The 12,538-nt window shown below is 44.4% G+C and overlaps 2 protein-coding genes across 2 annotated transcripts in view; one reads left to right on the forward strand and one right to left on the reverse strand.

Annotated features, from left to right (window-relative positions):
• Nucleotides 1-1,118: 1,118 nt before the first annotated feature.
• Nucleotides 1,119-5,534, forward strand: dct (dopachrome tautomerase). Its single transcript, XM_048978402.1, is given in 9 exon segments — nt 1,119-1,638; nt 1,641-1,722; nt 2,020-2,319; nt 2,624-2,724; nt 3,328-3,494; nt 3,622-3,798; nt 4,039-4,174; nt 4,357-4,558; nt 4,848-5,534. Coding segments are annotated over 9 exon segments (1,548 nt in total). The 5' UTR covers nt 1,119-1,431; the 3' UTR covers nt 5,024-5,534.
• Nucleotides 5,535-6,079: 545 nt separating this feature from the next.
• The window catches only part of LOC125709706 (glypican-6-like), a 184,929-nt gene continuing 178,470 nt past the window's right edge, over nt 6,080-12,538 (reverse strand). Inside the window, 3 exon segments of the mRNA XM_048978401.1 lie at nt 6,080-8,678; nt 8,680-8,787; nt 8,789-8,823. Of these exon segments, the coding sequence (XP_048834358.1) occupies nt 8,601-8,678; nt 8,680-8,787; nt 8,789-8,823 (221 nt within the window). The 3' untranslated portion in view covers nt 6,080-8,600.

Below are 12,538 nucleotides of genomic sequence, written 5' to 3' on the forward strand. Positions count from 1 at the left end.
ATCACGAACATGTCGCGGTTCATATAAATCAAATGTAACTAAAAGGCTGTGTTCCGTTTCCATTGTGACTGATTCCCCCCAATAACTAACAAAGCAAATTATTTATTCTCCATTGTTTTGCTGTGATGGTGTAGTTTTGTACGAAATTGAGTGTGAAGTTTAGCCTTTGACATTTTTGTGTCTCTAAAGCTTATTTGGCATAAAGGTCTCAGTTCCAGTTTTGCAGTATGAAAGCGACACACAAAAGTAGGCAGGAGTTATAAAAGTTCCCAGTTCACACCATAGCAATGAACCATGGACTTCGGTGTGAAAGCGTCTATTCTTTCACTGTGGGCAATTATGGGCAGCCTGACTGCATATTTGTGGACTGGAAGAAGGCAGAGAACCTAGAAGAAATGTGACATGGGCAAAATCCGCAAACTCCACATGCCGGACATCAGTGCTAGTGCCTGAAGCACTGGGAAATCATATCAGCTTATCAGTGATCATGTGCAATCACATGTCCGTCGTAGTCATGGAAATAAGCTTACAGTATTCACATGCCACAAAGGCCACGTCTAACAGCCTGAATCCATCAATGCCAATACGCCAATACATGCCTGTCAGTGAGCAGCGGGTGGCAGGCAGGCTGGGAGATGGGAAATCATTGTTAAAGTGTGATTACAGAAGCATACAGCACTGATATTACGACAAAGCAACGGGAGCGAAGGACATGAAATTCGTCTGCTCAGGTTCTACTTAAGGGCTGCTATTGTTCTCTTGTGCAAGGTGCTTAACCTGAATAGCACATAATAGTGCTAAAGCAGGATTTACAGTGAAACTGCAGACGAGCGTCTCTTTGTTTTGCTTTAACATGACGCAACATCCATCCATCCTCTCATCCATCCATTTCCTGTAACCGCTTGGCTGGGGGGTTTGGGTCGGATCTTGCAAGCAATGAGTGCAAAGCAGGGAACAAAATAATAGTGCATTTAGCTTTTAAAATGACGGACATTATCATTTTTTTTTGTAGTTTGTAATTGGAATAGTTTCAAGAGTAAATTGAAGGAATTTGATTAAATTCATTGAGACTGAGGAACTTGATGCAGCTTTGCACAGAATTTGGGTGAAGGTGTATTTTTGCGTTTTTTTCTGCCAAGCCTCGCTGTAGCCAGGCACATGGTTCAGAGTAACTCTGTCAGCTGATTATCACAAGACCCACAGCCTAATCCTCCCACCACTGGGAGACCCGTATAAATTGGGGCCCTTGTTGCCTGATCCTCAGACAGAAGCGCTGGTCCGTCTCTCTCTAGATGTCCTGAGGAAAATGCTCTGATGCTGCATGTAACGTAACATCAGCCCTTTCGCCTTATTGGAGGAACCGATCAGCTGAGTCATTCCCAGAAATCTCTGCGAACGCCGTTTTCTGGGTTGGAGGAAGAAGCAGCGGTGATGAAGAGCTCAGTGGTGCTGCTTCTGCTGTGTCTCTGGGGGAGGCCAGACTGGACTGGGGCCCAGTTTCCCAGAGCCTGCAGCACAGTTGAGGGCATCCTCTCCAAAGAGTGCTGTCCCGCGTTTGGGTCCAACCCGGCCGACATGTGCGGCGTGCTGTCGGGTCGCGGAGTGTGCAGCAACGTGCGGGTGGTGAACAAGCCGTGGGGGGGGGTCCCTACAACCTGAAAAACGTTGACGACCGTGAATGGTGGCCCCTTAAGTTCTTCAACCGTACCTGCATGTGCTTTGGTGAGTAGGGATGAGGGTGTCTCACGTTTTGTTTTGACACTGGTCTATTAACTCTGTTAATATGAATGATTTTCACTGTGTGGGAACCATTGGGGACAAATTGGGTAACTGTTCAGCAGCGAAAGTAGCGTTTATCAGAAAGTGTACAATCTTTTCCGGATTAATTACCTGGTGTTACGAAAGTGAGAGAAGCTGAAAATGAGACAAGGTTATTTTAAGGGCTGAATGATATAAGTGGAAACCTCCTCCACCTATCTCTCTCTCTCCCCCCCCCCCCCCCCCCCCCCCCCCCCAAAGGAAACTTTGCGGGTCCTAACTGTGGAGAGTGTAAGTTCGGCTGGACGGGTCCCAACTGCCAACAGCCAAAGATCCCTGTGGTGCGTAAGAACATCCACTCGCTGAGCCCCGCCGAGCGCCAGGAGTTCTTGGACGCGCTGGACCTGGCCAAGAACACCACACACCCGGACTTCGTGATCGCCACCCAGCACTGGCTGGGCCTCCTGGGGCCCAACGGCACGGAACCGCAGTTCACCAACGTCTCCATCTACGACTACTTTGTGTGGCAGCATTACTACTCCGTCAGAGACACACTTCTAGGTGAACATTGAGGAGGAAACAAGCTTTGGGGAAACAGTGTCTATTAGGTTAGATGAACAGCAACCTTTGATATAATAATGTTTAGAACAGTGGACCCCTAGCCACTGTCTCGTAGGGAGGTGGGAGGGGGCAAAAATGCGGAATATCTGGGGGCCCATGAGGATTGAACTGAGAAACACTGGTTTAGGAGGTTTAACATTGGCTTCCATGCTATTTCCATTTACTCTTGATAGCACAGGAAAGTTAGAGGAAATGCTATAATAATCACTGGGTGAAAATGTTCCATCCTGCTTTGACTCCGCAGGGCCGGGACGTCCGTTTAAAGCCATCGACTTTTCCCACAAAGGGCCTGCGTTTATCACCTGGCACAGATACCATCTGCTGTCTCTGGAGAGAGACCTACAGGTATGAGACCTACAGGTACCATATGACCTGTGGCTGCTATACTGGAGAAGGAGACCCGGTCATAGACAGAGTTTGCTGTAAACCAAGATGGTACGCTACAGATTTCTATCAGTGACCCAGGGCGAAGGCCAGTGTTTTGCTGTTCATAGATTCCCTCGAAGCACAATGTTAACACAGTTGAAAGCTTCAGATCCTCATAGAACGTTTTTACTAGAAGGATAGTAACAGCAGGGGAAAGGGTGTAAATAAGTAGCAGTGCTTATGTCAGTGACTTCTGCAGTTAGACAGTGTATTCAGAGAGCTAGTGAAGAACACGAAATCAATGCCGGTATTTCAGCGGTACGAGGTGCTGCTGTGCTACGGGGGTTTGCTGTGCCGCTCGTGGTGATCCTGATGGAGAGTATGGTGCTGATGGAGAGCATCGCTAGATGTATATTTATGTGCTGTATATAATGCATTATCACAGACAGAATAGGGTGCACAGCAGGCCAACAGCCTTGATGAGATTGCAGTGGTCATTATTGTTAGGTTTCTTTAATTTCGGTTTATTTACAATGTCCAAATTCTGCACGGAATGTTATATGTTCTGCATTCCCCTCACAGAAACTCACGGCCAATGAGAACTTTGCGTTGCCGTACTGGAACTTTGCGACGGGGCGCAACGAGTGTGACGTGTGCACTGATTCCCTGCTGGGGGGGACCAGTGCTGACAACCCCTCCCTCATCAATGCGCAGTCCAGGTTTTCCAAGTGGGGAGTCATTTGCAACAGGTATGTTAGGGTGTCACTAACAGGACAAAAGCCGATTCTCTTTACCCCAATGCTAAAACAATGCATTCAAATTTGTAATTATGAGTATTTAAACTTGGAAGATATTAGTACTAATGTTACTTTGTAGCTTGGAAGACTACAATCGGCGGGTGACCCTCTGTAATGGGACCAATGAGGGCTCCTTGCAGAGGGGTTTGCCGTGGAATAATGTCACCCTGCCTAGCATGGACGACGTCCGGAGCTGCCTCAACGTGAAAAACTTTGACAGCCCCCCCTACTTCACTAACTCCACATCCAGCTTCAGGTGACGTGCCTCATCTCAGGTGTACAGTTTAATTTCATTAGAAGAAAACAAACAAAATGCATCAACATTCAAAATCTAAATGCATAGCTGTGAGTTTAGCGTTAATTGCTGCTGCCACCTAGTGGCAAGATGCGATACTGCGCCTTGAAAATGTTCTGAAAGCAGAGATAATATCATGGTTTACTATGCGTGTGGAAATTCTAAAGGAATCGGAGGAAATATTTTTCCTGCTCCATTTAGGAATACTCTGGAGGGTTATGGCAAACCTAACGCTATGGTGGATTCCACGGTCTCCAACCTTCACAACCTCGTTCACTCGCTGTTGAATGGGACCAGCGCCCTGCCTCACTCCGCAGCCAACGACCCCATCTTCTTGGTATGAGGAATCCACATGGTCAGCCATCAAAAGTGCCTGTTTTACTTTGCAGTGGTTTCTTTTAATAAAGTATGAATCTCTTACGTCGAATGGTCCAGAACTCCATATCGCACAGAATCCTTAATTTTAATGGTGAAGCATGAAAAGCTTGACCGTCATGCACGTCTGGCCTGTGTGTCTAGGTGCTGCACACCTTCACTGATGCCATCTTCAACGAGTGGATGAAGCGTTCTGTCCCCTCCGACTCCAGCCTCCCGGTGGAAATGGCCCCTATCGGTCATAACAAAGAATATAACATGGTTCCTTTCTTTCCGCCTGTCACCAACGAGGCTGTCTTCCTCCCGTCTGAGCAGCTCGGATATTCCTACGCTGTAGACTTCGCAGGTCTGCTAAACTAGTTCAGCTTCCTCATTTAAAACCCCCCACATGAAGTCGGTCCTTTAGATTAATTCCTGACTGAATTGTTATAGCTGTAATTCTTCTGTTTAACTCCTCTGTTATGGTTTGTCGAAAACATGATCCTTTATAATGAATGAAATGCTTCTCTATTCCCATACAGACCCTTTGCTTGTAAGAATTGGAATAGAATGTTAAAGATCCCTTATTGAAGAAAGAGACTGTAGAGCATAAGCATGCACTGGTCTGACTGGATGTCCTCCTCTCTGTCCCACAGACAAGCCCAGCAGCCCCTCAGCTGTGGTTCTGGGCTCCATGTTCGGTGGCATGTTTCTGGGTCTCGCTCTGCTGCTCCTCCTGCTGGGGGTTTACCTCCACCGCAGGAGGAGCCAGGACCGCGAGCCGCTGATGAAAGCCGAGTTCTCCAACCCCAAGTACACCGAGGAGGCATAATGTGTTTAGACTGTGCAGGCGAATGGCGTAGCTACCAAGATGAAAATTACGCTGATATTTCTGACGAAACTGCACTGTAGCATTATCCGTAGCTTTTGTCTTATGTGTCAGTCGATTACAGGTATTTCACCCGACACCATAAACAGGAGATGCCATTTAATTAATAAAACAATAAGAACTAATCTTGGGTCGAACACTCGTGTAGTGAGATTGTAACTTCAAATTGTAGTCAATTTTAAGTACAAGACTATTAAGTACAAAGCAATTAAGCGGGCATTTAATGAGTTCTTTGCAGTAGTTACTCAAGGGTAAATATGTATGACTGATTAGCTACATATTTAGTTTGAACTAAATGTCAGTTCATCTTATATTCAAGTGGGTTCAAAAATGGTGATGAAAATCAGTGGTGATTGACAGTCGGGTGCGAGTTGGAAATGCCTGAGTTTTCTTTTGGTAAAGGATGTAAGTTGCTGGAAACAGTTTGGTTATTTTTAATAAATGTTTATTTGCACACGTTCTTATTTTTTTCTGTATACAAGAGTAAGAAAACCCGAAAGCAAACCATGTAAATCATTTTTAAAAAACTGTAAGGCAGATTCGTTTGGTGCCACTCGTACTCTTATTTAAAACCACAACTGGCATTTTTAGGTATATTTTAAATCTCCAGATAGTGATACTATAGATTTAATAGATTTTTTTTCCAGTAATATATGGTCAAATGGATCTCATCATCTAATTTCAACAAAGTTACTGGAATGGCTTTGCATGGCTGTTTTTTGCTGACATACATAAAAATTACATTTTTTTTCTTTTTTTACAAGACAAAAAGTTAGCAATCTAAAACAAAGTGCAGTGATAGAAAGTAAAAGGTAAAGGCATCTCAAGTCATCGTTACATTAAAATTTTCTATAGAAAGCTGTTTAAAGAGGCAGCATCACACCCACTGTCGCAATGCAAGTGGACTTGAATAAAATCTCTTATGATTAAACATGTAATATTCCTCTGTATGACTTATAATATGTCTTACATTCAGACAATGGGGGGGGGGGGGGGGGGGGCTGAAATGAGTTACAAAGCAAGCTTGTACAACACATACGATGAACCTTTTTTTTTGGGGGGGCTTTAGCCATAGAGACATATAGATAGGAGGGTGCGTGATAATGTCAGGTGCTTTACGTGTGTCTGTATGAAGAATGCAGTCACTTGATATTTCAGTTTCCCGACTGGCTTTCAATGGAGGAATAAGATTAAAGAAAAAGCCTTCTTCAGTAATTCACGACATTCTATAGTCAAGGAACCCATGGCTGGTCACTCACTGAAGCCAATCTGCGCTGCAACAGGAATTTTCTCATTTTCAAAAGCGACTAAGGGCCGACTAAGGGCCGACTAAGGGCCCCCTCTTTCCTCCTTGGAAGGACAATGTGAGTTGGTGGGGGGAGCTTAAGAAGGAGGGGATCTACAGCCACCAATCCTGCATTTCTGTGTAATTTTTGACTTTCCCAGCACACCACTGCCCTCAGCAGGATCTGCTGCAGTGTCTCTTTCATACGTCTTGGAATTGTCGTCATGTTTTCGGCAATAATTTGGTAATTTGACCCAGAAAAGCAGCTGTAACAAACCTGATAAAAAATCTAATCTTGTTAACCTCCTCCTGACAAAAACATCCTTATCTTCAAGAGATGCTGTTTCCATAGAGACAGTAAGCACTTACCAGTACACATGTTCTCAGTTCAAAGATATATTTAAAAATTTAAAAGACTTAAAAGAAATATCTATTTCTTAATTAGTTTTGGCGACAAAATCGCATTTATAAAAGCTTCATACATTAAACTTAAACACAATGGAGAATGAATAATTAATACTGCAAAAATACCATGAAATCATCACTTGTTGTGGTACTTCATACATTTCATATATAGTTCATTTTATTAAAATTATTTTCTTTTTCCCCTTCGTACCATTTCAATTCCATTCTAAATAACGTGTCTTCCTAAAAAATTGATCTTACATAAAGAGCTTAACTTTATTTTTTTTAATAGAAACTTCTTATAACGTAGTCCACAAAAAAAAGGCAAGTTTTGTTTTTTGTAAAGTTCTTGTGGTCATGCACAGAGACAGAGATAGAAACGGCCCCCCATTCAGTAGCATTACTGCCCGCCTGCAGTCAGGGCCAGGAAGGGTGAGCAAAGCCTTCAACACGTCTGGAAAAGCTGGTGAGCCTCGGCATGAAGGCCAGTTTAGCAGATGATCAACAAACCAAACAAAACTAATCCAGACAAACACAAAAATGGCAATGACCAAACGAAAAGGTTGACAATACACCTTGCATGTTTACAGACATGTCAACCCTGAGCTAATAGATATAAGTTAAAATCTGTGATTATAAAAATAGATGATAAAATACCAGACCGAAAGGGAGAAACACATTTTCTGCTCCTGTTCAGTGACAGACTGAGGCCTCTTCAGATTCTCAGCACGGATATTTCCTCTTTAAAAAAATACACATATTAAACGGCCATTGTGTTTGCCATGTGGACCACTGCTTTGGGCATGTTCATGTCGGCAGGAAGAGGATAGAGCAGGGAGGAGGACAGAATCAGCATGCTTCCTTCACGATGACATTAGCAGAAGAGTTTAAACACCCCGCAGCATTTATTGTAAAACGCTTCAGCCAGGTGCATTATGGGAGATCACACTTCCTCTGCCTCGATTCATAATACATCCAGACCAAAAAGCAGCCTCATGATGGACCTGCCTTTTTACCATGCTTTACTCTGATGGTGCTCTTTACTGCTCAGGGAACGAGAACATCACAAATCATATTTTTTTAAGGTAGAAAACCAATCAGCGTCTGCATTTAAAGGAGCACAAAGTAGTCATTAGTAAAGACCTGATCAGATATGAGCTCCCATTTACTAAAAGATGTGTAATCTTTCATAGCATCTAAAATATATGAATCTATGTACTTCATCAAATCTGTGCAAATTTAGAAAAATACATAATCAGAATGCTCGCCTGCTTTGAATTCTAAATATATTTTTTTTTGCAGAAACAGGCATGTACTTTTGTATCTTGTTCAGCTCTTTAAATGATCTTTTGTCTGGTTTTAACTTAAAGGATTTAAAAGGACTAGTATTGAGCTCATATCACTGCAGGTTTTACCTGATGACGTCCCTGTTCATTCTCACAGTGTTGCGTATGATTTTTTTCCCCCTCACGTTTCTGTGTTAGGTTCGGAGTGCGCTGGGGGGTGCTGGGCGCCCCGTGCTTCTCCGTAAGACCTCTGGTATCTCCTCTGGTGCAGAAAGAAAAGAATTTACCTATTTAATTCTCACAAAAACGTTTTGAAACGCTACGCTGTCCCGGAGAGCATCTCTGCGCAGTCATGGAAGGTGGCCTGTCAGAGGACGTCCGTGGAGCTCCAATGCTCTTTGGGGAGGAAAAAACAAGGAAAAGCAAGAAGCAGGTCTGAACCCTCCTGTACCAATTCTTCTAACTGATCTCCAGGGTTGTCATCCTGGTTGTTGGGGAGCGTAACAGCAAATCCCTGCTGTCCGAGGCAGCAGTCCAACTGCCATTATCTCCACTGCCTCTGCAGGGCCAGAGCCGTGAGGGCGAAGCCAGCGGCCAGAGCCAGGGAGGGGGCTGAGTGTGCAGGCGGTGCTGGTGTTTCCCGCTGCTTGCTCCGCGCTCCCCGTCGTCATCCGCCACAGGGGCCTGGTGCTGACCAGCTGCAGCTCCGTCACGCATGCCTCTGTGCAGCCCGCTGCCGCTGCGCCCGAAACCGCTGCCCTCGTCGCCTGCAGGGGTAACAGGACAAGACGTGCTGAGAGCCGGCCGGCCCGCCCACACACTCGTCTTCCCAAAAGCCCTTAGACAGCCCACACTGTATCACATCCAGTGCGAAAGACAAAACCGAGGAATTATAAGCAGGAAATGAACAAGGCAGCAGGATGTTAGGCAGTGTAGCTGCGGCCTGCGTTGTGATTTTCTGATACAATGTGGCACCTTACAGTAACTGCTACTTATTTTCCTAATGATGGAAGCGGTGAGTATACGTGTGGAAGTGGTAAGTATATGTGTGGAAGCAATGAGTATACGTGTGGAAGAGGTGAGTATACGTGTGGAAGTGGTAAGTATATGTGTGGAAGCAATGAGTATACGTGTGGAAGAGGTGAGTATACGTGTGGAAGAGGTGAGTATACGTGTGGAAGCGGTGAGTATATGTGTGGAAGAGGTAAGTATATGTGTGGAAGCGGTGAGTATATGTGTGGAAGCGGTGAGTATACGTGTGGAAGCGGTGAGTATACGTGTGGAAGAGGTAAGTATACGTGTGGAAGAGGTGAGTATATGTGTGGAAGCGGCGAGTATACGTGTAGAAGCGGTAAGTATATGTGTGGAAGCGGTGAGTATACGTGTGGAAGCGGTGAGTATACGTGTGGAAGAGGTAAGTATACGTGTGGAAGAGGTGAGTATATGTGTGGAAGCGGCGAGTATACGTGTAGAAGCGGTAAGTATACATGTGGGAGAGGTGAGTATACATGTGGAAGCGGTGAGTATACGTGTGGAAGCGGTGAGTATACGTGTGGAAGAGGTAAGTATACGTGTGGAAGAGGTGAGTATACGTGTGGAAGCGGTGAGTATATGTGTGGAAGCGGTGAGTATACGTGTGGAAGAGGTAAGTATACGTGTGGAAGCGGTGAGTATACGTGTGGAAGCGGTGAGTATACGTGTGGGAGAGGTGAGTATACGTGTGGGAGAGGTGAGTATACATGTGGGAGAGGTGAGTATACGTGTGGAAGCGGTGAGTATACGTGCGGAAGCGGTGAGTATACGTGTGGAAGCGGTGAGTATACGTGTGGAAGCGGTGAGTATACGTGTGGAAGCGGTGAGTATACGTGTGGAAGAGGTGAGTATATGTGTGGAAGCGGTGAGTATACGTGTGGAAGCGGTGAGTATACGTGTGGAAGAGGTGAGTATACGTGTGGAAGCGGTGAGTATACGTGTGGAAGTGGTAAGTATACGTGTGGAAGCGGTGAGTATACGTGTGGAAGCGGTAAGTATACGTGTGGAAACAGTGAGTATACGTGTGGAAGAGGTAAGTATACGTGTGGAAGCAGTGAGTATACGTGTGGAAGCGGTGAGTATACGTGTGGAAGAGGTGAGTATACGTGTGGAAGCGGTGAGTATACGTGTGGAAGTGGTAAGTATATGTGTGGAAGTGGTGAGTATACGTGTGGAAGCGGTAAGTATACGTGTGGAAGCGGTGAGTATACGTGTGGAAGCGGTGAGTATACGTGTGGAAGCGGTAAGTATACGTGTGGGAGAGGTGAGTATACGTGTGGAAGCGGTGAGTATACATGTGGAAGAGGTAAGTATACGTGTGGAAGCGGTGAGTATACGTGTGGAAGCGGTGAGTATATGTGTGGAAGCGGTGAGTATACGTGTGGAAGAGGTAAGTATACGCGTGGAAGCGGTGAGTATACGTGTGGAAGCGGTGAGTATACGTGTGGAAGCGGTGAGTATACGTGTGGAAGCGGTGAGTATACGTGTGGAAGAGGTAAGTATACGCGTGGAAGCGGTGAGTATACGTGTGGAAGCGGTGAGTATACGTGTGGAAGAGGTAAGTATATGTGTGGAAGCGGTGAGTATACGTGTGGAAGTGGTGAGTATACGTGTGGAAGCGGTGACTATACGTGTAGAAGCGGTAAGTATACATGTGGGAGAGGTGAGTATACATGTGGAAGCGGTGAGTATACGTGTGGAAGCGGTGAGTATACGTGTGGAAGAGGTAAGTATATGTGTGGAAGCGGTGAGTATACGTGTGGAAGCGGTGAGTATATGTGTGGAAGCGGTGAGTATACGTGTGTAAGCGGTGAGTATACGTGTGGAAGCGGCGAGTATACGTGTAGAAGCGGTAAGTATATGTGTGGGAGAGGTGAGTATACGTGTGGAAGCGGTGAGTATACGTGTGGAAGAGGTAAGTATAAGTGTGGAAGCGGTGAGTATACGTGTGGAAGTGGTAAGTATATGTGTGGAAGCGGTGAGTATACGTGTGGAAGAGGTAAGTATACATGTGGAAGCGGTGAGTATACGTGTGGAAGCGGTGAGTATACGTGTGGAAGCGGTGAGTATACGTGTGGAAGAGGTAAGTATACATGTGGAAGCGGTGAGTATACGTGTGGAAGCGGTGAGTATACATGTGGAAGAGGTAAGTATATGTGTGGCATATCATTTTTATCATTTATATCATTGTCATTTCTATCACAAAGTGAATTCTAACTAGTTATAATGCAAATTCTTGGTATCAGAAATTTTATTTAATTAGTTATAACGTTAAATTTTAATACTGGAAACTATTTTAGCTAGTGAGAATCAAAACGTTTTGTCTCATTCATTTCAATTCAATTTAACTAATTAAAATACCAATTTCTGATATCAGGAATTCAATTGTAACTAGTTATAATCCAATTCTAACTAGTTAAAATTGAAATTTCAGATATCAGGAATTCAACTGTAACATTATAATTAAAATAATTAGCTACAAATGAATTCCTGATACCAGACAATGGATTTTCAACTAGTTAAAAATTTTATTTCTGATATCAACAGTAGTCATTTTGACTAACGAAAACTAAATTCCTGACATCATAAATTGGCATTTAACTAGTTAAAACTGAATTCGCGAAATCCTCGGTGAATAAAAGCCAGAGCTGCATTCCACAGCGTGACATACAGGCCTTTTTCTACACCTTTTTCCCGGGTGTCCTGCAGATATCTGTAATGTCAGTTTTTCTACAGTCTACTTTTTGACAAGCGATTTCTCATATTAGGCTGTGGGTTAGGTTGTTCTGCGATTAAACAAAAGAGTCTGTTCTCCCATTGTAAGACCTCTTATTTAACACTGACGTACTTCAGATGCTGTCAAATCCTGAATAATACTAAACTTGATATTACAAAGTAAACTCCCCCAGTAAAGAGCAATAATAAAGATTATTCAGCTGGAAGCAACTGTAAGTGTGTTACAGAATCGCGGGAGTTTATCCTTCAAATACTCTGAAATATCTGTAGACTTACATTCTGATCCAAAAAGAAATTATAAGAGAAAACAGGCTGAGGGTTCATGATATGTGGCTTTTCTTGGCTGATCTCTTCACACTCTTTAATTTCTGGTTAATACGGGATTTACTTCCCCCTTCCCCACAGCTGGATTAGTGTATCTGAGAGGGAGTCTGAAGGTCGCAAATCCTGCCCTGAGAAGGCCGTCTCGGTGCCTCACACAGAGCTGTCATTTTGTCACTGTGGATGTTTACAGCGACTCCAGATGAGGCCTAATCACAAAATGGCATCTAGACCACAGATTTCTGTGACCAAACTATCAATTAGTCCATCTTTTATCCATCACAGTCTAATGAGGGGGCCTGACACCCATCAAAGACTGTACACTCTAGGCTGGGGGTGTTTCTCACTATGCGTACGTGGCCGTCCTCGTGGTCTCCTGTACCCGGTTTTATG

Source organism: Brienomyrus brachyistius, chromosome 16 (genome assembly GCF_023856365.1).
Source record: "Brienomyrus brachyistius isolate T26 chromosome 16, BBRACH_0.4, whole genome shotgun sequence".
In the NCBI taxonomy this organism is placed as follows: domain Eukaryota; kingdom Metazoa; phylum Chordata; class Actinopteri; order Osteoglossiformes; family Mormyridae; genus Brienomyrus; species Brienomyrus brachyistius.